At 42.7% G+C, this 25,895-nt stretch overlaps 2 protein-coding genes across 2 annotated transcripts; both read right to left on the reverse strand.

Moving 5' to 3' along the window:
• Nucleotides 1–2,664: 2,664 nt before the first annotated feature.
• Nucleotides 2,665–10,058, reverse strand: LOC145049898 (uncharacterized). Its single transcript, XM_078998238.1, has 2 exons — nucleotides 9,313–10,058; nucleotides 2,665–2,698 (listed from the first exon to the last, which is right to left on the reverse strand). Exons 1-2 carry the CDS (start codon nucleotides 10,056–10,058, stop codon nucleotides 2,665–2,667), a joined length of 780 nt encoding a protein of 259 aa, XP_078854364.1.
• A 9,942-nt stretch (nucleotides 10,059–20,000) lies between these two features.
• LOC145049899 (uncharacterized) lies at nucleotides 20,001–20,465 on the reverse strand. The gene has a single exon (XM_078998239.1). The coding sequence runs from the start codon at nucleotides 20,463–20,465 to the stop codon at nucleotides 20,001–20,003; it is 465 nt and encodes a 154-aa protein (XP_078854365.1).
• Nucleotides 20,466–25,895: the final 5,430 nt, after the last annotated feature.

A 25,895-nucleotide genomic window follows, 5' to 3' on the forward strand; every position in this document is an offset into this window, starting at 1 on the left:
TCACCGGTGTACTCCATCCCCCCATGGTTGCCTTACGGGCACTGATGCCTGAGGAATCCTCTTAGCAGTAGTTTCCATCCCAATGAAATTCCTTAGGATAGGTCCCTTATGATAGATGCTTTAGGGACGTAAGGTGAGGATAACGGGAACGGGTAATCAGGTTTAATGATTGTTGAAAATAATAAACTTATTTATTGTGCGTTGAAAACCCTATATGCTCATCAGGATCCCCAGCGTGACCCACTCAGTTTCTTGTATTACAGGTAGTGGCAAAAGCATAGTTGGATGACTTGACGAGAGATTATGGATTTTAGGCCAGTAGAAAATTAATGGAATGTTGTAAGGCCTATGTTGTTTTGAGGCCAGATTGTGTTTTGTGGTCTATGATGTTTTTGGTATATGCTTATGATTTGTATCGATGATTGACATACTGAGTTTTTGTAATGTAATGAAAATACATTTCTTTAAGAAATGCTTTGATAAATTTTTATCATATTTTGTTTTGAGAACAAATTCCACAACACTTTTCTTAAGAAGTTACTCTGATTTTTATTAAAAAGCATAAACGACATAGGTCTTTTCTGGCCATAGAAATGGGGATGTCACAGTTGGTATTAGAGCATTAGTTTAAGCGAACTAGGAATTTGTAGGATTTCTAAACTTAAATTTAGAATGCTAAGCGATGATTGTGAGTTGAGTGTATACCATATTATAGACACGAGCACTAGTTTATTTCAGGAAAGACGCCTAAAATGCTTTTATATACTAAATGCTTTATGCTCTCCCTATGTACTATTATTTGTTCCGATCTATGGTCTGTAGCCGACCGAATCTAGAAACCTTATGTGTTCAGGATTCTAAGCGTTCGATTACAATATTAGAACTAGCATGTAACGTTTAGGAGTGATAAGGACAAGTTAAACGTCTATCGTGAATAAAGATCTAACTTCACCTAATTTGGTGTATAGATCAAAATGGCAAGAACCCGAAGTGGAGCTGGAAAGAGGAATGAAAACAAGAATTAGCAGCCTCGTCCCCAAGTGATTGAGCAAGTGCCGATAGTTAAAGTTGCACATGTGCCGGTCACTATGGCTGGAGTTCAAGCCATGATGCGGGCTATGATGGCTGAACAGAAGGAAGAAATAAGACAATTGTTGCTGAATAACAGAAATGAACCTTTGATGGATGTTGAACAACCGGAACTGAAAGATGGAGAGTCTAAAGAATGGGATAACAGCCGCACTGTCAGTCAAGTGGAACCCCCAGTGGTGAGAAGGAATGACCCGAAGACGGAAATCGACAGAGATGGTCGTATGTATAAGAACTTCTTGGGTGCCAAACCACCAAGTCTTTCCGGAAACCCAAAGCCTATGGAGATTATGGATTGGATCTCCGAAATGGAGATGCTATTTGAAAACTGGAACTGCAGTGATAAGCAGAAAACCGTCTTTGCAGTTCGACCACTGAAGACCGGAGTCTTGAGTTGGTGGAAATTGTTGGCAGATACGATGTCACGAGGAGAAGCTCTGAAGATGTCTTGGGAAGCATCATGGAACAGCTGAAGATGCAGTACTTCTCCGAGATAGATCTGATCGATCTAACAATGAGTTCCTGAACTTGAAGAATGGGAAAATAAGCGTTGATGACTATGATACTATGTTTACAGAGAAGATGAAGCTATTTCCTTACTTGGTGCCGACTGAACTCGCCAAGATAGAGAAATTTGCTAACGAATTGCCATCAGACTTTTTCCCAACAGTCAAAATGGCAAGCACGTTAAAGGCAGTCGTTAGAGCAGCCAAGAATGTTAAGACCCAGTTAAAAGAAAGGGGTATGGAGAAAATTAGGGTGGGTGAGAAGAGGAAGTTTGAGGGTTCCTCGAGATCCAACAAGAAAAGGAAATCCTCAAAGTCTGGTTCAAGAGGAGGGGGAGGCGTAGCGAAATGGTGCGAAAAGTGCAAAAAGAAGCACCATGGAAATGTGACTGGGAGGTCACTTGTTTTAAATGTGGGAAGCCCGGGCACTATACCAACAATTGCACGTCCAACAAGAAAGTTTGTTCTCGCTGTAATGAGGAAGGGCACCTTTTGAGGGACCGCCCGAAGAAGAAGGAGGCAACAAGGCATAATGTCCCACCGAAGCCAAAAGGTATAGCTTTCCAGATGACACTCGAAGCCGCGATGGAAGCAACGGACGTCGCTTCAGGTACCTTTCTTATAAATGGATTACCTGCCAATATATTGTTTGATTCCGGAGCAAATTACTCCTTTATATCACATAAATTTGGTGGAAGACTAGCATTGCCTATAGAAAAACTTGATAATGATCTAGTTGTAGAAGTTGCCAGTGGCAAATCATACCTGTTAGCAATTGGATTAGGAATATCGTCATTGACTTGAACGGAAACGAATTCCACAATGAGTGTTGAGCATCAGCGCTACCGGTTGATCTAAAACCAATCGGTGTTAGAAAGGGAGAAACCTTACCCATATAGCGCATTCATCCCTCCAAGACCAGGCATTCTATTACGGCACTCCAGGCCATCGTACGAGGACTTGGTCGATGCTATTTCTAACCCCCAAGAACGATTTGTTACCTATTGAGCTGAATGATTTCAGTAGCGTACAGGGAATGGATTGTCTTAGCGCCAATGATGCCTAGATACTATGCAAAAAGAACATAGTAAGGGTAAACCCGCCTGGAAAAAAGTCATTTTTGTAACAACCCAATTTTTACAAAGAAATTTTTCATTTTTAATTAATAATAACACTCGCATAGCCCATGAAATTCCAACATAATTGTTTCAAATCAATATTAATTACAACTTTGTTTAAATCATCAGAGTGTCCCAAAACATAGTAATGAAAAAAGAGAGATAAAGTGCACGTCGCGCCATCACGCATTGCCTTTTCCCTTGGGCTCAAAAGTACCTGAAACAAATCCACAAACGGTAAGCTTGGAAGCTTAGTGAGTTCCCCAGAGCATACCCACATACAAGAACACATACAATATGTCATACTAGCTAAACATCAATACATAACACATAAGCCATGCGTAACAACACATAAGGATGCCCTGGAAACCCTCTAGGGTCTTACTCTGGGTGCCATGGGAACCCCCACATGGTCTTAGCCCAATGCCCCGGGAACCCCCCGGGGTCTTTGACCTAGGAAGCCAAGAAAACCCTCCAAGGTCTTACACCTAAGTGCCTCGGGAACCCCTCGAGGTCTTCCATACACAATACACAGAAACAACTAGCACATTGCATATCAAATAGTCCAATTAGAATATCCGTAACAATTAATGGGACGGCCTTGGTGCCATCGACCCATTGGTATGGTGGAGACTCACCTCTATCTGCTAAATACAAAAGTTGTTCTCCTAACAGTCTGCAAACTTCGGTGCTGAATAATAATACTAGATAAAGTTAGGACTTTAATAACCAAGGGAGACCTAACCCTTCCATAAGGCCCAATATGTCTATGGTCCATAGTGAAACATCCCAAAATACGACCCAATTTTTTTTCGTTTTAATACTATTAAAATCATATACTGAAAGTTATCTCATAAAAACCATACGTCAATATCTCAAACCAAAACAAGTATCATGATAAAAACTGTATCAAACTGTATCGAATCACATCTAAGGAAACACTGAACAATCTCCCAGGAATAAAACTAAAGATGTGGTGTGTGCGATGCCATCATCTCGAGCTCTTCCCTTTGTTTGTGGAAGTACCTGAAACCAAAACTGAAAACCGTAAGCACGAAGCTTAGTGAGCTCCCCCAAACTACCACATACCATACAACATATAAACAACTACTGGGACTTGCCCACTGCATCGGACCGGAGTCCGGAAACTGCCTCGGACTGAAGTCCAGAAACGGAATCAGACCTAAGTCCGGAACTAACCAAGGCCTTGCCCTCTGCATCGAGCCAAAGTCTGGAAACTGCATCGGATCGAATCCCGGAACTAACTGCATCAGACCGAAGTCCGGAACTGTTTGGGGCCTTGCCCCCTACATCGGACCGAAGTCCGGAAACTGCATCGGACCGAGGTCAGGAACTAACTGAACATGGCATAGCATAAAACATATCAACTAGCACAAACACATATATTGCATACTGCATCGGGCCGTAGCCCGGAACACATAAGGCATAAATCATGTCCGAGCCACGAAGGCATCAGACATACTAACTACTGCATCGGACCGATGTCCGGAAACTACTGCTAACTAAGCAAGCCGGCATTACGGTTGTAGACCCATTCCTACTGGAAGGAAACTCACCTCGTAATCTGGCTGCTGAATGAACTGTTCGGGAAACTGTCTGCTACTGCTCCGGTATGTCGCCGGCTAGAATTTCCATAAGTACACTCAATCAATTACTAATAATTATGCTGAGGGTAAAATGACTATTTTACCCCTGGTCAAAGTCAACCTCTTGGTCAAATTCAACATACAGTTGACCTGACTCATCGAGTTGGGCCTCCAACTCGTCAAGTCCCTACTCTCACTTCTCGCTTCTGCTCGCTATTACTCGTCGAGTTTGGCATAGACTTGACGAGTTCCTCTTCGATACAAACACTCAGTCAATCTGTATCCGACTCGCCGAGTTGTATGAACACCTCGTCGAGTTCTCCTTGATCGCATGAACACTATGGCTGTGACTCGCCGAGTTGTATGAACAACTCGTCGAGTTTGTTCTTGAGGTATGAAGGTTGCCTTGGACTCACCTAGTCATGGCACTAACTCGACGAGTCCCTTCCTTATTGAATCTGACCTCCTACTCACTGATTCCAACCTCTAAATCACTGGTTCCACTCGGCAAAACTCAAAAGGGCAAAATCGGGGATTCGTGACTCGACTCGCCGAGTCTGAAGAACGACTCGCTGAGTCGATTGCATGAAACCACTAAAAAAATGATTCTGGTCAATTCTATTGCATTCAACTTATAGATCTGGGCTCCTAAGGCTTGTTTCACAGATAAAGTTTCCAACTTTATGTGTATAAATGCATCCATGGAGGTTTAAAGGCTCTAAAGGGACCAAAAGAGTATATCTAGGGCTTTGATACAAGAGTGGCCCCATAAAGGCGATAGATCTGAGCTTCTAGAGCTCATACATGGGTAGATCTGATGGCTATTCATCACCACATGCTTTCAATACTACTACCAAGCCCAAAAATGATAAAAACAAGCCTAACAAGAGATCTAATTGAAGAACGACAAAGGTGTGAGCTTGATACCTCAAAGAAGACTGTGATACCTCCAAAAAATCGGATCTACTTGCTTCTCCCTTGATTCCTCCTCTTATCTTTTCTTTTTCTATTCCACAAATGAACCACAACTTCACAAAGTGAGAAAATCACACCAAAATGACAAGGGTGGCTAGGGTTTTCATATGAGGCTTTTTTTGTGGGTGAGGGAGCCTATTGAATGCCCAAAGAGTTGTTTAAATAGGGTACAAACCCGTATATTTAGGGTCTCATCCAGACTGGTGGACTCGCCGAGTCTGGGCATATGGACTCGTCGAGTCGCTGGCTCCAAATGCATGCTTATCCCGTCTCAACTCGACGGGTAGGGCTACTGACTCGTCGAGTTCCTCTTGAAAACTTGAAAATAAATATTTAAATAACATACCAAAAATGGGGCGTTACACATAGGGAATGATATAGCCCATAATTCCCAGAATACCCCCAAGACCAATAATCAAATGAGGCCCAAAACGGATTTGGCTCCACTGTGATGCGTACGCTTAGCATACCATCCTGGTACGCGCAGCATATTGAGGTTCGAAGGTGTACGCGCCGCATACATTGGGTTACGCCCAACGTACCAGCGGTTTAAGCACTTTTTCCATTAAGTGCTTAATACTCAATTCTTTTACGTCCAGAAGTCAGATCTAACCCTATTAACACGACCTAAGGCATAAAGTTGGCAACTTTATGCCTTTGCATGTCTCATATGCTCCCAACACCCTCATTAAGACATTTTTAAAGCTCTTAACCCATGCATGAGGTTAAAATACCCACCAAGACTCCATTTTTATGTTGAAAAAGGACTAAGGGACCTCAGATCAGGCATTTCCATCCTTTGGAGTTGCATAACTCACCAATGGAGGTCCATAATCAACAAAAAGGGTCAAAGATGGAAACCCTAGCTAGATCTAAATATTAAAGATGGAAGATCCAAGCTTTTTAACTCCAGGAGCTTTGCAAGGTGCCTAATATGCAGGTTCTTGTATCACCAACTCATTCCAAGCTTGTTTATCCGCTTCTTCTTCTTAGAAAGAACACTAAAAAGGCCACAATGCACTCTTTAAAGCCCAAAAATGGTCTCACAAGTTTCTCTAGAGTATAAGGACGTTCTAAGGCAGTGGAGGCTCTCTAGGGTTAAGTCCAAGGGACTTAAGGTTGCTTAAATAGGTCTCATGTCCAAAAATGAGGATTTTGGACCCCTAGCACGTATGCCCGGCGTACATGCTGGTATGCCCAACTTACGCCTAACTCCTCCATGTCCATCCATGCATAGTACCCTAAGGGTACACTTAAGTACACCCAACGTACTTAAAGGACCAATTATGAAAAATGCAATTTCTTGAGGGTTTCAAGACATACCAGTTTTAGAGTCTTACAACTCTCGCCCACTTGAACTAGACTTCGTCCTCGAAGTCCATAACTGCAAACAGTTCAGGGTAATGCTCCCGCATCTCCTCCTCCGGCTCCCAAGTCGATTCAGAGCCCTTATGGTGCTGCCATTGTACCTTTACCAGCTTCACTTCTTTGTTCCGAAGACTCTCCGTCTTCCTATCTAATATGTTGACCAGATTTTCGAAATAATTCTGGCTCCCATCCACCTGAATATCATTCAAGGAAACAAGTGCGGACTCCTCACTAACACACTTCTGAAGCTAACACACGTGGAAGGTATTGTAGATCTGACTCAGCTCCTCGGGGAGCACTAAGCGATATGCCACCCTGCCCACCCAGGTCGTGATCCTGAACAGGCCTATGAACCGAGGCCCCAACTTGCCCTTCTTCCGAAACCTGATAATCCCTTTCCAGGGCAACACCTTTAGCAGTACAAAATCCCTTACCTGAAACTCGAGATTCGAACGCTGTTGTTCAGCATAACTATTCTGATGGCTCTGTGCGACTCGCAACCGATCACACACCTGCTTAATCAATCTGGTGGTCTTAAGCACCACCTTAGTGCTCCTCATGACCCGATACCTAACCACGTCCCAACACACTGGGGTCCTACACCTCCGACCATATAACATCTCAAATGGGGCTCGGTCTATACTAGAATGATAACTATTGTTGTACGAGAATTCTTCCATTGGAAGGTATGTATCCCAGCTCCCTCCAAAATCCAGTACGCAGGCTCGAAGCATGTCCTCCAGTGTCTGAATGGTCCTTTCACTCTGACCGTCAGTCTGAGGGTGGTACGCTGTACTTAAATGTAGATGGGTGCCCAGATCCTCGTGGAACTTCCTCCAAAACCTGGAAGTGAACCGGACATCTCTGTCGGAGACTACAGACACAGGCACCCCGTTCCTAGCCACTACTTCCTGGACGTAAATGTCTGCCAGCTTCTTCGCGGAGATACTCTCGGAAATCGGAATAAAATGGGCACTCTTCGTTAGTCTGTCCACGATCACCCAAATAGCGTCCACTCCCCTCATTGTCTTAGGCACCTTCGTGATGAAGTCCATCGTGATCTCTTTCCACTTCCACATGGGAATAGGTAGTGGCTGAACCTATCCGTGAGGCCGCTGATGTTCGGCCTTGACCTTCCTGCAGGTCAGGCACCGCTCTACGAACCCGACAATCTCCCACTTCATGCAGGGCCACCAGTAACCCATCCTCAAGTCCCTATACATTTTTGTATCTCCTGGGTGTAAAGAGAACTTGGACTTGTGTGCCTCCTCTAATAACCTCGATCTAACTCCCCCTGTCACTGGTACCCATACCCGACCACACTGCATCAAAAGACTGTGGCTATCCTTCACAAACAAAGGGTACTACTCCTGAATCCACTCGATCTTCCAATTCTCCTTCTTCACCCCTTCGACCTGGGCCTATTTGATCATTTCCAACAAGGGAGAAGTCACCGTCATCCTCATACAAATGTCCCTAATTAGGGACCCTGCCGTCTTGCGGCTCAGTGCATCAGCCACCACGTTGGCTTTCCCTGGGTGGTATAAAATCTCGCAATCATAATCCTTCAGCACATCCAGCCACCTCCTCTGACGCATGTTGAGGTTTTTCTGATCCATCAAATACTTCAGACTCTTGTGGTTGGTATAGATATTGAACCGCACTCCATATCAGTAGTGCCTCCAAATCTTGAGGGCAAACACCACTGCCCACAACTCCAAGTCATGAGTGGGGTAATTCGCCTTATGAGGCTTCAACTGCCTCGAGGCGTAAGCTATCACATGCCCCCTCTACATCAGTATCGCCCCTAACCCTAAGATCGATGTGTCGCAGTACACCACCAAATCATCTAACCCCTCCGGTAGTACTAGAATCATAGCCTCGCATAACTTCCGTCTCAGGGTCTCAAAAGCCAGCTTCTGAACCGCACCCCACTGAAAAGTCACACTTTTCTTGGTCAAGCGGGTCAATGGCACAGCAATCATGGGGAAATCCTGAAAAAATATCTAATAGTATCTTGCTAAGCCTAAAAAGCTACGAATCTCTGATGCACTCTTCGATACTTCCCACCGCATCACAGCCTCAACCTTGGCTGGATCAACCGAAATACCCTCTTGATTGATGACATGCCCCAAAAACTGTACTTCCCACAGCCATAAATCGCACTTGGAGAACTTCGCATAAAGTTTTTCCGCCCTAAGGGTCTCTAATACCTCCCTCAAATCTTGCTCGTGCTGGTCCTTGGGCTTAGAGTAGTCCTGAATATCATCAATAAAAACAATCACCGACTGATCCTACATCGTCCTACACACCCTGTTCATGAGGTCCATGAATGTTGCTGGGGCATTGGTGAGCCCGAACGGCATCACCACAAACTCATAATGCCCATACCGAGTCCTGAAAGCCGTCTTCGGTATATCCTCATCCTGAATCCTCATCTAATGATATCCAGACCGAAGGTCAATCTTGGAAAACCAAGACGCGCACTGAATCTGATCAAACAAATCATCAATCCTCAGCAACGGATAACGGTTCTTCAAAGTTAGTTTGTTCAGCTCCCTATAATCGATGCACATCCTGTGCAATCCATCCGTCTTTTTCACGAAGAGGATTGGTGCTCCCCACGGGGAACTGCTCGGACGGACATACCTTCGGTCTAGCATCTCTTGAAGCCGAGTGGATAACTCTTGCATCTCCGGTGGTGCGAACCGATATGGTGCCTTTGCTATCGGAGTGGCACCCAGCACCGATTCAATACGAAACTCCACTTGCCTCTCCATAGGCACTCCTGGTAACTCTTCGGGGAAAACGTCCTGAAAGTCCTGAACAACTGGCACAATGCCTGCATCCGTCGCGGTCTCTATCCTTGTATCCAAGATGTAATCCAGAAATCTCGTGCAGCCTTGCTGTAAAAACTTCCTATCCCTTGCAGCCGAATAGAGGGTCGGTCCCTGCGAGACCCTCTCACCGTGAATACCCAGTTCTCCCACACTTGGGGTTCGAACCCTGGCCAACTGGCACTCGCAATCGATCATGGCCCCGTTCACCCCCAACCAGTCCATCCTAACAATCACTTCCGAACCTTGCAATGGTATCGGAACTAGATCAACACGGAACCTTTCACCCAACACATTCAGGACACAGCCCTGATATACCCTTGCAACACTGACAGTGCGGTCGTCAGCAATCTCTACCTCGAGCGGGGAATCCAAGGTCCCTGGCGCGTCCCTAAACTTATTGCTAATAGCAAGTGATACAAATGATCGGGTAGCACCCGAGTCAATCAAGACATGAGCAGGCATACCACTGACCAGAAAGGTCCCTGTATAATCATAGAATACACATAATTCGTATAAATCATAATGAGCAGAGAATAATAGATATGTATCAGCCATGACGTCTGGTGCTGCCCGAGCCTCCTCGGTGGTAAACTAAAAAGTGCCACTCTTTACCGCTGGAACATTCGCCTTGGCAGGGCGGCCATCGGCAATCCTCAATGTAACGGGCACGGGTGCCACCACAGCTCTACCCCTTCCCTGCAACTTTGGATAATCGACCTGCTAGTGGCCAGTCTGGTTGCAGTGACAACATATCAAGCCCTTCTTAGGGCAGTCCCTACTCGCCTGGCCCAGCTGACCACAGGTATAACACGTCGTGCCCTGTCCCCTACAAGCTCATCCTTGCGACCTCCCACACTTGGCGCACTGGCCCCAACCCTGTTGGCCCTGACTAGATGAATCCGAGGTCTTTGGCTTTTTAGCCTGATCTACTGTTGCCTGGGCCTGCTTAGGCTTCCGCTTCGTGCGGAAGTCCAACTCCATCTCCCGTCCGGGGCCTTCTCCACCATCTCATTCAGGGTTTTGCAACCCGTAAAGCTCGCAAATTCCCGAATATCATCCCTCAACATGGAATGATATCGGGTACACCTCAACTACTCATCAGTAATATACTGCGGAATCAACAAGGCACGTTCCCGAAACTTGGCGGTGATCTCCGCCACAGTCTCGGTGGTCTGCTGTAAGTCATGAAACTCCCTCACTAGTCATTGCACCTCAATAGGTGGTGCAAACTCCGAATCAAATCGCCGAACAAACTCGGTCCATGTCATTTCTGCCACCCTGGCTGGCCCCACTTGGCAAGTAACCTCGCCCGACCAATCGCGGGTCCTATCCCTCAGCATACATGAAGCAAACCCAACCTTTGCCACATCCGGGCAGGAACTCGTGCGCTGAGCGTTCTCAATATCCGCTACCCAGCGTCAGCTAACAATAGGGTCCCTGACCACGAAAAACTCCGGCGCCCCACACGCCTTGAACTCCCGAAACAAGGGAGTTCAGGCCTCAAACTGACCCACCGCCAACTCAGACCTGAAAGATCTGAGTCTCTCCTCCATAATCTCCATGATGCCTGATGCGACCTTGAGCTCTTCTTGTCCGTGAACTTCTCTCGAACGTCCAGCTGTTACTGCAGGGTCACAAAGAACAGAGGCCGTCGGCCGCTTTTCGGGAGGAGCTCCCGGAAGAACGCTCCGACGGTCAAGTTAGAGGATGTTCTAGGGTTTGTGTGAATTCTCTTTTGAGAGCTCAGAGAACTTACCTCGCAGGTCTAAGTGCATATCCTTTTATACCTAGCACTCCTGCCCGAGCCGTACCGGACAGGATCATTTTGGGGAGACAGGACCATAGGCGCTGATTGGAAGGTCGTGCGCCTTCAACCGTTAGAGCAATCTCATTGGCTCCGATGGTAATGCTCTGATCCTTCTACTTGTCTCCTGACCGTATCTTTTGTCTTGGAGTAAGGAGCGCCTCTTGGCGGGCGCGAGCCTTCCGCTTGCGTGCTTCGCTCCCGGGGGCGCCAGCGGGCGTTGAGCTTGCTGGGCTGAGCCTGGTTGGCATGCCCGACACTTGGGCTAGACACGGTTCTGCTGTGCTGCCCTAGGCACGCCATCAAGTCCCCCGGTCCACTAGTCGTAGCGTTGCAGCGCTAGTTACGATCTTCTGGGCTTAATTAATTAACGCGTGTCGGTTTTTCTTTATCCGCCACTCTGCTCTTAATGGAGACGTGACAGATAAGGATGACTGGCAGTTGCGTCATTGTGTCAGTCATTTAAATGTCCCGCCTCCTCCACTTCTTGATAAGGGTATTTGCACGGTTTCTCTTGCTTCATCTGTTCCTTCTTCTCAATCTTGTGTTTACCTTCTATTTTCCTTTCATGGCAAACCTTCCCGGGATCATTCCATCCGCTATCGAGTATCATCAGTTGGAAGTCATTTATGGCTTGTCGTCTTTGGAGGGTGTGGAATTTCCCTCTCCTGGTTCTAGCATCTCTTCCCCTCCCCCTAGTAAGATTGAGGTTTACTTGAAAACCCTAGACGCTGGTATACGCTTTCCTCTAAGGGATTTTCAGGAGGAGGTCGTTTAGAAAGACGGTTGCAGTCTTCAGATGTTGACTCCCAATGCGGTTAACAAAGTGGTTGCGTTTGAGATGATCTGTAGGGCTAACGAGTATCTTCCAGATTACATTGTCTTCAAGTTTTTCTTCCGATTATGTGTTACTGGAGATAAATGCACCTTCTCGGTCCAGCGAGGGGGACACGCCTTAGTTCCCGATGGACGTACCCCCAAAAACTGGTAGGAAAAATGGTTGTGGGTGAATCAGGAGCTGGTTGGGAGTGGTCGCTATCGTGCCAACGCTTTCGCCGACACCATCCCTAAGCTCTTTCCTCACAACCAAGGTGTTGCCGACTACTTGAAGAATGTGCAGGTGTCCGCTGAAGATTTCTACGAAGCGCTTCTCTCTGGGGTAGGGATGAGCCCCTCTTGGAGGCGGTGTGGAAAAATGGCGGTGTTCTTCTCCGTCGTTGACGGTGAGTGTTGTATTCCTCTTTTCCTTTTCACCCCCTTTATACTCCTATGTTATTTATTTTTCCGTTCTGCTTTCCTTAGGTGCTGAGACTTCTGTGTCCATGGATGAGGTGCTACGAAAGCGCTATCGTGGTAGGTTGGAGTTTTGCGAGGTGGATCTGGTCGATCGACTTCCTCCACCTCATCGGGTGGATCAACTATCCCTAACCGTTTCTCCTCCCGTTCCTACAACAAGTTCTTCAGCGTTCGAGGAGAATCCGTTGCACGCTCGCCCCATTTCTGTTGTCATACCCCTGGGCGGAGTTTCTTCGTCCTTCGTGAAGGACAGTAAGGATAGCAAGGAGGGAATCATCAATGATGTCCGGCGGATGCAGGCAAAACGAAAAGTTGTACAAGCCATGGGTGAGCCTGCTACCGGCGCGCCCACTGTTGCCAAGAGGATTCATACTAGGCGCAACTTTTCTCGCCTGCTGAGTTCTATGAGTTCTGAACCAACTGGTGTGGTAGCGATCCCTGATGACGACACACAATAGTCCGAAGGGATCAACAGGGCGACTAAATAGCCCGCTATTTCAGACTTTTCTTCTATTCCTTCTCTACGTGTTTTGTTTACTCCTTTGAAGCTTTCCCCCGAAAAACGTTTTGGTGTCCCCGGTCAAGCTGCCGTCTCCAAGGATGGTGGTTCCGGAGATTGTGCTTCTGGGTCTACTGTTTTTGTTCCATCCTGGGATTTGCGTAATGACTCTCAGCTCTCCGTGCATGCTAATGCTTTGGAATTTTCGCGCCACGCCTTTCCTCCGGCTACTGTTGGAGATATGGAGGCAATGGGTAACCCTGCCCTTGCACACAATATGGCCTATGTTGCCGCGCAGTCCATGTTTTACCTTGTTGCAGGTTCCCGGCGCATCCATGCCCTTGGCGAGATGGAGACCACGCATGCCACCTGTGGATCACATGTGGCAAGTCTGGAGCGCCGCCTTAGGGAGCTTGGTGATGATCTTCATTTGTCTGAGGAAAAGTGTGAGTTGCTAGTGTCTGAGAAAAATGTCCATGATGAAACTAGAGCCGTGTTGGAAGCTAAGGTTGACTCCCTCACTCAAATGAATGAGGGTTTGATGATTCAGGTGGAGAGTCTTGATTGTGATGTCGCTGATCGTGACAAGCTTATGTCGTCGCTATAGTCAGATGTGGATGCTTCCCGTCAAGACCTGGATTCGTTGGTGCGTGTTGGCGTTGTCCGTATTGTTGACAAGTTTATCGAGCATCACGATTTTACCAATGCCATAAGCCTCATTCGTCATGCAGCGTTTGTGGTCGGGTTTGAGTCCCTTCTTATGATCATGGTGGATTCGATCATCAAGTTTTTGTGATCATGGTGGGTTTGCCATATGATTCTTGGATTGTGATCGTTAAAGATGTGAAATACAAAGTCAATGAAGATCAATTTTATGGGTTGTTGTTAAGCAAATTGATTTCATGGGGTAATTTGGTTTCTTATGGAGGTTTGAAGGATAATCATGGAAGCTTGGTATTTCAACCAATTTGTAAGATTGCATGGTTGAATAAAATTGCCTTGTCCATATTAGTTCGTAGTAGAAATCAAAAGGAAGGAGAAGAAAGAGATTTGTTCAATAAGAAATATGTTTCTCTTATTGAAGACCCAAATGATCTTCATGCTCTTAAGATTGTTGAAGTTCTTGACAATGGAGTTCAATGTGATGTTCTTGATGTTCAAGAAAAAGGAGTTCAATGTGATGTTCTTGATGTTCAAGAAAAAGGAGTTCAAGTTGATTCTCAAGATGAAAAAGTTTTTTGCTCAATTGGAGTTCAAACCGATGATATTTTGTGTTCTTGTGATTCGTTTGAAGGAATGATTCCTTATCGAAAGCCGGTGATCCAAGAAAATCACAAATATCAAACTCCAAAAGATTTGATTCAAACTCAAAATGTTCATGTTGTTGAAAGTGGGTTTGTTCATGAAGTCAAGTCTTCAAGATGCAAAAAGATGAGAAAGAAAAAGAAGAAGAAGATGAATCGAAAGAACAAGCGGGTTTACTCACAAAAATCGTCATATGTTGTGAAGCCAAAATCCGTGAAGCAAATTTGGGTTCCAAAGCAACAATCTCCAAGTGTTGAATTGAATTTGAAGTCAAAACCCAAAAGTGGTGGTGGTTCTTTTGAAGATGTTCTTGGACCGACGAAGAACACGAAGAACGAGTTGTACATCTCGCATGGTGGTGGTACAATGTTCAATTTGGAGATTTTCTCATTCCGACAAAAGAACCAAGATCTTCCAAATTTGATTCGTTCGTTGAAAATGGATCTCGATTCGTGAAAAAGGTAACTCAAATTCTCAAATGGATTCCAAAACGTCCATGATTTCGATTCATATTTTGCGTTTTTCATTTTTGATCGTTTTGTCTCGGTTGGATCGAATTCGTTTCAAGCCAAATTGCAGATCCAATCTATTTTCTTTCATAGATCAAACCCAAACCAAAATCAAAATTAAATTCTATCTGTTTACTGTTCATCATTCCTCTTTAGGCCCAATATTAAGCATTCGATCCACTTCTATTCATAATCCGTTTATTGAACCCAAGATTTCTATCCGGTTTGTACTTCTCGATTGAATCCATTATTCACATCTCTCGATTGATTTTTTTTAAATCGCATCTGCTCAAAGGCGTATTTTATCAAATCGATTTGAGAAATTTCTTGTTCCATCTGATGTTTCATCTCGATGTGTCTTCACGGTCTGGTACAAGCATCGAATTCATGATTTCAATGTGAATGATTAATCGCATATGATTTCATTACTTTTCTGTTAATCGATTCTTGTTCATTCACGTTTTTTTTCTCGATGTCTTGATTTTTGAGAATCAGTCTAGTATCGATATTGTTTTGAAGTCAGTCTCCAAATCGTAAGCCACATAATTGAAATTGTTTTTGATTTTACAATCGAAATTGATTTGAATCGATTCTTCTTTAGAGTCGATAGTGGGATTTTCTGGAATAATTTGATTTTGACTATGTGTTGATTCGAGTCAACATAATTTCGACTTGTTCCACTGATTATCTTGAATTGAAAGTCAAAATGTGTTACGATGATAAAAGTAGAAGTCAAAATTGGGTTCAGATTGTTGAAAGTTAATTCTGATACGAAGTGGTTCATATGTTCAATTCTTTTCTATTGAAATTGCGAACCAGAGAATGGAATGAATTGAATACAAAATCGTGAAGTCAAAGGCTGCTGAAAAGTCAAAATCAATGGTTTTTGATTAACAGCTGTGGGTTTATTAACGAAGCCTGATTGATTGTGATTCCAATGGTCGACTTTGGTTTGATTCTGATGAACTGGAAAATGAATTAGAGGCCAAGCAAGTTTCTTTATCAGTTTAGAAGTTGTTATGGAGTCGATTGCAACTAAAATTAGTTTTGTGAAGTTGATTTTGATCGAAAATCATTGGTTTGGGGTCAAGTTTTGCATCGACTGTATTTGTGGGTATTGGAATTGTGATTTGGACTGAGAAGTGAAATCAATTTTGGGTTAGTCTCAACAAGAGAAGTATATGTTACAATCATTCAATGATTAATGAAGAAGGACTTAAAGTGAATGGTCGATATTCGATGGTCGACGAATGATGACAAACAGTTGATTAATGGTCATAGTTTTGGAACGAACTAGAAGCTGCTATGTTATGTCGATTGCTTGAGAACGAAGATTGGGAATCGTTTTGAGTATTTGAATGTTGATTGGGTTTGCATTGACTTTTTGGAGTGAAAATCAGTGTTCTTGAGAACTTAGAACTGAAATTGAAATCAGATGGGTCAAGAAATCGATTTTGGTTGATGGATTGATTTCGAAGATCTGTTGATCGATGGTTTGTTTTGGCATCAATGGCTTCGCTATCTGATCGATTTGAGCTCACGATTTGGTTCATATGAGAATCGTGTTTACAGTCGAATGGTTACAGGTCGATGTCAAATGGGAAGCTGTGTGGGTTTATTTTCGTTAGAATTGGGAAGATGATAGAATATTTCACAATTGGTCCCTGTTGATTCTGCAAAGTTACATCTTTCACCCAGTTTCGACAAAATGGGTGTTTTTGTTATGTTTGTGAAGTGAAGAATGCAGAAGTTTTGAAATGAGTCCCTGCAGTTTCGAAATATTGGCAGAAAATACCCAACTTCGAAATTTGGCAAATTTTCTGAGAAATTGAAGAATGTTCATTTCTAGTCCCTGCAGTTTGTGCAAATTGACGCTTTCTACCCAGCTTTGGAAAAGGGGGAGAGTTTTGCATATTTGGCTGTTTTGGACGCAACGGGTCCCTGCAAGTTTCAGAAAGTGACAATGTATACCCGGTTTTTGGAAAATCTTGCAACGTTCACCCGAAAAGTCAAAAAATTTCACAAATTGGAAAATTTTTGAGGCTTTTTTGTGTTTGTTTTTCCGTGCAAGATTTTTGGTGATTCATTTTTGGTACACATCAAGGGGGAGTGTGTGAAGACTATTCCTCGGGCGCTTCTCATCCTTAGTGGGTTTTATAATCATTTTTTGATTATAAAAAGGGGAGAATGATGGGTATTCGAAGCTTCACGGGTTTCTCGGATATTCTTTGCGGATCTTGAAGACCGGTGATAATTCGAGGGGGATTTTTGTCTTGATCGCGCTAGCTCGTTGGATATTGAAGCCGGACATCCAATCATAACTTTGAGGGGGAGAATGTTAGGGTGCAAAGTCACGCTTGGATGAGGCTTTACCCACTTGTGTGTTTAATGAGTTGCCTTTCCTTTATAAGGAAGTGAGTAGCACTCATTTTATGGAAGGAACACTTATGAGAGCATTAGTTTAGAGAGAGAAATATTGCAAGACCCATTTGTACTCTTTCTATGAAACTAATGAGAGCTTAAAAAGAATTATTTACTTCTTGTGTTCTTGATTTTACATGATGATTCACTAGATCTTTCTAATTCCGCACATCCCATCATAATCAACACCACTACAAGAAGACTTCTGTTGGTATTGGTGGTGTGGAGGTAATTGCTAGTGCGCCATCGGTTGGTCCTGCGGTTAGTGTAAACAATGCTCTTTTTTCTTTCGCTAGTATGGATCATGCATCTCTGTTGGGTTTGGGGGAGTTGGGTATTGAAGGTCTTCGTGAGCTGTGTTCCTTTAATGGTTTCAAGAGTACTCTAGAAAGCGGAGTGGGTCAGGAAATTGTGTCGGTAGTTGAAGTTGATGCGGGGTAAGTCAGTAAGGATGGTGAGGCTGATGGTGGAGGTGATTGCAGTGTTGGAGCAAATATTGATGATGGTAACGTTGGTGAGGCGGTTGTTGGTGGTGGAGGGGGTGTTGGGGAGGATGCCTCGGCATCATGTGCTACCCCTCCTGGGGTGTAAAAATTTCTCTGTTTAGCTGGTTTGGGTTTTAGTGCTTTGGCTTGTATAACGTTTGGACTTTTTTTTTCTGTTTTTTTGTTTTTTTTTTTTTGAAAAAACAATGTTTTGCTTTCCAAGATGTGTATTTTGCATGCTCTAAGCATTGTCTATTTCTTTGCTTATCGTTTTGCTTGCTTGTTTATTGTACATTGTTTAGGAGATATAGCGCCCTGATGCGCTGGGCATTTCTCTTTACCCATGTTATCGTTGACACACTAAGTGTAGGTATTGGGTGCTCTTAGCATCCCACGATCGAGTTTTGCATGTGAACATTCAATCGTTATAAATTAATATGCTAAGTATCGAAGATTAGCAATTGCTGTAACACCGTAAATTTCAAAACAATTTTTCACATTTTATAAAAAACATAGTTCATTTATTATTCATAAAAACATCATTGTTTGAAACTCAAATTCATAGCACATAACAATTCCCAAGATCTCATAACATAAAAATCCCGTGTGTGTATTGATCAGGCCGGCGCCTTCCCGCGATCCTCACTAGTACCTGAAACAAATAACACCAAACGTTGTAAGCACAAAGCTTAGTGATTTCCCCAAAATACCACATATATAACACATATTAGCCACTCGAGGCTATAACTCTTTGGGTCTGTGCACCCAACTCTATGAACCCTCAGGCTCTATCTCTGTGAACCTTCCGGTTCTAACTCTGTAGCATGCACAGCATAAATCACATAGAATAATGCAGTGCAACACATAACACATATATAGCATACAACACTGTATCACATAACTCTAATTACCTACTCAAGGTAAAGTATAGTGAGAAGACTCACCTCGCGTATCTCGGTAACTCATAAATCCCTGAAATCACTAGTGCTCGATCTCCCGAGGTATAGTCCTCCTATAACACAAATACATCTCTAATTAACACTTTCCCAACTAGGGTTGACTAACTCTATCAAGTCAACTCTGGTCAACGGTCAACCCAACTTGCCGAGTCTGGTATGGACTCGCCAAGTCCCTTCGGGGACCCGATTCCTCTAAATCCCCTTCCGACTCACCGAGTCACTCACCCAACTCGGTTACTCAACCCCTGGTTCGAAAACATGGAACAACTCGCTCCAACTCATCGAGTCTGCCAATGGACTTGACGAGTGCATTCCATGCACAACCCCAAACGACCTTCTGAGGTCAGATCTGTTCCATTAACTCATAGATCCAGTCTTTCCAAGCTTATTTATCACGTAAAGTTTATTTCTTGGCGCTCATATCACACCTAATGACTCATAAATGGTGTTTTAACCTCAACCACAAAGATCCCAAACCAAAACCTCCATAGACTCATATAAAGATTGGACAAAGAGGCACTCTGGACCTCCATGGGTCCAGATCCAAAACCTAACTCGCTTAAGGGACCATGGGAGCACTAGATCTAGTCATAAAAGGGCTCAATAAGCCCTAAATCAACATGAGCATCACCTCAACAGAAAATGGTTCGAAAACATTACCTCAAATGTGATGTTCTGGACCTCAGATCTTCAGGAAGTTAACCCTCTTTCTTCCTCTTGGCTATAGCTTCCTTTCCCTTTCTAGATAACACCACCAAGGTCAACAATGGCTCCTTCTCTCACTCCAAACACTCAAGCTCGCTAGGGTTTCACTCTGAGGACTGGTGATCACAAATGACGGCCATAAGGCCGTTTAAAGAGGTCCCAAACCCGAGAAATTAGGGTTTCATTAAATAGCACGAAATCGTCGAGTCCACCAATGTGACTCGTCAAGTCTGGTCATTAATCTGGGTGAGAAATCGCGTCTCTACTCAGCGAGTCTACGCACCAAATCGCCGAGTCCTTCCACAAAACTCGAAATAAAATGAATAATTATAATACCTGAAATTCCAGATGTTACAATTGCATTATCATTTTATATTGACCACGGACTTTTAAATACACTAAGTATTAAACTCATGTCACTAAGCATGGACATATGTACTCTAAGTACTTGGGGTGTGCCACACTAAGGAGCACATCGATCAGCTAGGATTGTGTCTGTTTTCCTCTTTCTTGTTTAAAATAAATACTTCTTTAAGTTCCTGGCGTTCCATGTTCTTGGAATCTGCCTTCCTTCCATTGTTTCTAACACATATGCGCCGTTCCTGTTTGCTTCTGTGACTTTATAAGGGCCTTCCCACGTTGGGCCCAACTTGCCTTGGGGTTGGGCGCAGCTTGCTTCATTTTTCCTTAAAACGTATTCACCAACTCTGAACACTTTTTCCTTTACTCTTTGATCGTAGTACCTTTCTGTTGCATCCTTGTATGCAGCTTGGCGCATTCCGGATCTTTCACACTTTTCCTGTAGGATATCCAGGTTTATCCTTAAGTCTTGTGCGTTGCTTTCCTCATCCTTGTTGGCAACCCTCAGTGTGTTCACTGCCACCTCCATGGGAAGCATGGCCTCTGTCCTATACGTCAGACTGAAAGGGGTTTCCTTCGTGCTTGTTCGTGGTGTAGTTCTATACGACCACAACACCATCGGTATCTCCTCCGCCCAATTCCCTTTCGCCTTGCCCAACCTCTTCTTGATTCCATTCACAATGGTTCGATTGGATACCTCCGTCTGTCCATTCGCTTGTGGGTGTGCTACCGATGTGAAACGTTGGTTTATCCCTTTGGTGGTGCATCATTCTCTGAATGGGTTCTCAGCAAACTGTAGACCGTTATCGTTGATAAGAACTTTAGGTGTCCTAAATCTTGTCATGATATTCTTCCATACAAATTTTATCAAGTGTCTCCCCGATATGCACGCCAGAGGCTCCGCTTCGATCCATTTTGTGAAGTAGTCTACAACCACCACCATATACTTTAGTTTTCCTAGCGCTTCTGGGAACGGACCTACTATATCTATGCCCCATTGGTAGTGTAAGTCCCTAATTTGCCTATGTATCAATCAGATCCGTTTGATGGTGCGGAATCCCAATCAACCGGATGATGTCAGATCAATTGGAATAGAAGAAGGAGAAGAATAATATGAATCTCTGTATGAATTGATATGAATTAAAGTTCCAGATACAAAAGATTCACACATTCATATAAGCTCCTATGTTTTCTTCTATTTATCAATCTTTCTCTCACACCCTACCACCTATATTTATACAAGGGGAACATGGGCTTGGTGGACATGGGCCGTAAATGGGTTTACGGCCGTAAGGTGTTTACGGCCGTAAACTAGACCATAAATTCATAAATATTACACAAAAATACATATGCCTAGAAAAGCAAAGTATAAACCATATTTTGACCCAACAATCTCCCCCTTGGTTTATAGCTTTCTTTTTTTAATGACCCAACAAAATCCCCCTAAAAAGTAGCTGGCTCTTCCTGTTAATCTTCATTGGGAGATTGGCTTCAGCATTTATCTTCAAATTCTTCACAACTTCAAGATGAACTTGATGAATCTTCAATGAATGACTTCATCTTGAGCACTTGAACTTTTTTTCATAATTTGGCATTGAACCCACATTGGGGGAGGAGGCTTGACGTACTGATTCTTGAAAGATATCGCTTTCAGCTTGAGAATCTTCAGAGAGAACATCAGAGAGAACAAATCTTCTGGATCACTTCAGCAGATTTAATATAGCAGCAGACTGGTTGAGGAGGCTTCAATGCAATCCGTCACATAATCTTCAATTTCTGCTTCACCTTGCTTCTGGGGTTGAAGGATTGAATGTTGAAAGAATGATCTTCATTTCTTGCTCCTTCGAATGAGAATTCTTCGATGCTCGCGGACGAAGCCTTTTGCTCAGAAATCTTCAACATAAACCCCATGAGTCTCATCTATACCTGAAATCACTTTTCAAGACAAAACAAAACTAAAAGAAAACTTAGCACACAAATTAAAACAGAAACAAAAATATTTTTGGATTTTTGATTTTTCTAAACAAGAAATAAAACAGAAATAACACTATTTTTTTTTATTTTTAATTTTAATTTTTTTAATTTTTGTTTTTTTTTATTTTATTTTATTTTTAGTTCTCCCCCTTATATTTAAATTAGAAGAACACTATGAACAAAATTAACAAAAACAAAAATAATAGCTAACTTTAAGAGTGATTTGGGATCAAAGTTGTTGGACAACCTTATTCCACTTGTCGGTACCCTTATCTTCACATCTTCGTCTGATCGATCGCCAGTATTGTGGTCCACTTAAACACGAAAAATTTGTGACAATTTTGGACAATTTACCAATGACATGATACATGCATATATCTAATTGTAACTTTATTATCATGATTGGCTCTAATTCTTAAATAAACTTTTCTTAAGACCATTTAACTGACTACAACCAGGGATATTGTTGTCCACCTAAATCGAGCAGCGAGATCTACAAACAACCTGTATGTGTTCAATTTTTAAGTGTACCAGAACATGTTTCCCATTTCTTGACATGCCCCAGCCATCAAGAACTTGCAGAATACTCCTTACACCGGGTGAGCAGACAACCATTCAGAGAGAGGATAGATTCAAAATTCTATTACTTATTGTTTTAGAGGGGTTGAGAAGTAGAAGGTTGCATATGTTGTGTACCAGGTCGGATTAGAATTCACGCAAAGGAGACAGCATATGGCTAACAGATGAGAGGAATTTCATATATATAGCCTGCAGAGAAATAGAGTTGCATATGTTGCGTACTAGGTCGGATTGGAAGTCACGCAAAGGAGACAACATATGGCTAACAGACGGAAAGAAATAAAATGATATTCTACAGACCTAATTTATCGGAATTTACCAGTCGCCCCATCTAACCGGAATTAAGGACAAAATCCACACATCGAGGAAAAGTGAATCCACAGTTCTAGATACGGGTTATTTAATGTGACCGGTAGATTCTCATGTATATCTCCCTGCTCAACCTATCTGAGCGTCATGACATCAGGTTAAACGGATCTAACTAGGTCAAAGTTTGTCAAGTCCTTAAATTCATTAGGTTCAACTTTTCCTAGTCAAGTCCATTTAAAATCTTTCGTGCCTACCAGCACATCGAGTACAGAGCATAGACGATTCAACTTAGGTACCTTACGCCGATTCAGATTGCCCGTTATCACTTGTTGATTTCATTTCCCAAAACATCTCCCTCAAGCACATTTCATTTACACCATATTTTTTTGAATTTTCTAATTTTGTAATGCTTTTTGGATTTGTTTAAATTTTTAAATTTTTGTTTTGTTTTTATTTCTCCCCCTAAATTTATGCATAGGAGAGAAAAGAAAGTAAATGCGCAAATTTAAACTATCCTAAAACAAAAATTAGTCTTTAAAGCGAATCAGCTTAAGAAAAATTTAGGTGTATAGAGAAGAAAATGCAAACCGTAATTCACCGATTGAATCTGCATTCAGAAGGTCTGAGAACATCATGCGTAATCTCAGAACAGATTCGAAAATTATTTATGTCATTAAGCACTAACCCCATGAGTGATCCCTTCCTTTCTTCCCTTCCCGCAAAGGACACATACTCTCAAATAATGTTCTGAGTGTTGTATAGTTGAGAGATGTCCCCTATCATGTGCCTGGAACAGCTACTACCAACAAACCGAAGTCTGATGATATGCCTCCATAGCTGCTCCGACACAGAGCCGGATCAGTTGGTCTTTGGAACCCAGTCCATTTTGAAACTGGGTCGACCTTTGTCATCAACGCACGATACTCTCTCCCATGACATATCCTGCTTATCACAAACAGAAGATGTAGAAACGTTAGAAGCATTAGGAGATTTGGGAGTTTTCACCATTGGTACCCATATATATTCGGGTTTACCCCATTTCTTGTTCGATCCGATGGGTGCCTCGGCACTTGCTTTGGAACTTGAAACCGATCTTCGAGATGACTTTGACTTAGCCGGTCTTTGTTTCACTGGAGCATCTCTTAGATTGGGCTTCTTGGCCGACACTCCCTTCTTGCCCTTGGCATTCGGATTCTTGGCCTTGTGGGTTTGATTCTTTGCCTTCTGCGCGTTCCAGTCAACATTGTCTGAACGTGACCTTGAAGGGTTTCTTTTGAAGTATCTCCCACTTGGCACGTTTTGCCATCCTTATGCATAGTAGGGAACGTATGCACGATTAGGACAATTTCTAGCAATGTGTCCAGGTGTTCCACAGTGATAACAAGTCTTTTTATTCACTGTGAAGTTGTTTCTTCCTGCCCCTGGTGGCGTATCCTTGCCTTGTATCTTGCTTTTCCCACACACACAGTTGCAACAGGCACTCTGTTTAGCTTGAAATGGTGGCCTGTATTTACCAACGGTAGGTTGATTAGAAGTAACAGATTTAGAGTTTAAGGGGTCGTTTGTTTGTTCAGAAGAACTCTCCTTGTTCTCATCCACCGTTACTTTTCTTGCACAAGAAGTAGAAACATTAGTATTTTCAACATTAATAACTCCTCCTGACACAAATCCAGCTAGTTTGCCATATCAAAGATGTGCCTCCCTGTCAGTTTCGTCCTGTGTCATAGGGATGGATGTGTAGTTATGATTATAAGGAGGAGGTACACTATCATACCCTAGACCCTTGTTTTGATTTTCTTTGAATTTTAATTGGGTTTCATATAAGGACTCGACTGTCTGACTTGACGCAGTATAATTTTTGAAACTAATGTCTGTTTTTCCACACTTAATTTTTAAAGCGTCAAGTTCTTCAGTTACAGCAGCAAGTTGTCTCTTAACATAATCATAATTTTCACACTTGTTGCTATACTCTTCCTGAAGTTTCCTAAAGTCCTTGGTTTTTGCTTCTAACTCAGCCTTCAGAGGTTTCTGTCGTTTCCTAAGTTGATATCCTTCATATCTTAGGTCCTCAACTTCTCTTTTTAATAAATCAATTTGATCCCGAAGAAATTTAATCGTAGCTTCACAAGCTGGAGTACATGTAACTTCAGTGACCAAAATGTTTTCAGAACTCATTGTTTCTCTACACTTCAAAGCATCAAGTTCTTGAATTACATCAGCAAGACTAAGATGATTGAGATCTTTTGTCTTCTTGATGATAGCCACATTCATATCCCACGATTTCGAAAGTGAATTTAGCAGCTTTTTGTTTATCTCGAACTTAGTCAAAAAGATCCCGGCTATATTCATCTCAGTAGTAAGTGTAGTAAATCGCTGCAACTGAGTTTCAAGGGTTTCTTCAGGGATATAATCGAAAATGTTGAAATTTTGTCTTAACATATCCTGACGACTCTCTTTCATGTTTCAACCCCCTCGTAGACCTTAAAATCAATTAAAAAGCACAACTAGAAACCAAAATCAAACTTAAAAGTCAAACCCTTTGATTATAAACCTCAAAAGTCAACCTTAAAAGTCAAATTTAAAAAGTTAAACTCAAAATTCAAACTTAAAAGTCAAACCGAAAAACTAAATTTGAAAATTTAAAAGTTAAACGGAAAAGTCAAAGTTTAAAATCAAAGATCAAACTTGGAAGTCAAAGTCAAAATAAAAAATCAAAAATAAAAGTCAAATATATATATATATATATATATATATATATATAATTTTATTTATTAATTAAAATTTAATTTATTACTTATTTATTTATTATTATTATTTTTATTTTTTTAATAATTTTTTTTTTAATTTTGGATGAAAAAGGAGTTTAAAATTAAAAGAAATTGAGTTTTTGGGTTAAAAGTGTCAAAATTCGAAATTGGGTGCGAAAAGGTGTCTTTATGAATTAAAATCGGAAGGAATAAACCAAGATGCAGCGTAGAAGACTTGGTAAAACGCGTGGACTAGTAAGGAGGAGACCCGGGTGGACTAGTAAAGAGGAGACCCGGGTTCGATCCCCGGCACCTCCACCTTCGCTTGCTATTTTTTTATATGCGAAGGGTTGCTACTGCTGCGAGGCTGCTGCGAAGCGATGACGAGGACCGAGGTGCGAGGTGAAGACCGAGACTGTTGGACTGCAAACTCCGAGGAC

The sequence above is a fragment of the Lactuca serriola genome, chromosome 5 (genome assembly GCF_051521515.1).
Source record: "Lactuca serriola cultivar US96UC23 chromosome 5, Lser_US96UC23_V15, whole genome shotgun sequence".
Lineage (NCBI taxonomy): Eukaryota > Viridiplantae > Streptophyta > Magnoliopsida > Asterales > Asteraceae > Lactuca > Lactuca serriola.

What these genes read in the sequence shown, in the direction of transcription:
- LOC145049899 (XM_078998239.1), bottom strand. Translation starts at nt 20,465, where the DNA reads ATGGTGTTGTGGTCGTATAGAACTACACCACGAACAAGCACGAAGGAA.
- LOC145049898 (XM_078998238.1), bottom strand. Translation starts at nt 10,058, where the DNA reads ATGGCTGATACATATCTATTATTCTCTGCTCATTATGATTTATACGAA. An exon ending in CAAGAGATGCTAGACCGAAG is followed by an intron (nt 2,699 to 9,312) that starts GTATGTCCGTCC and finishes ACTTTTTTCCAG; the next exon opens with GCGGGTTTACCCTTACTATG.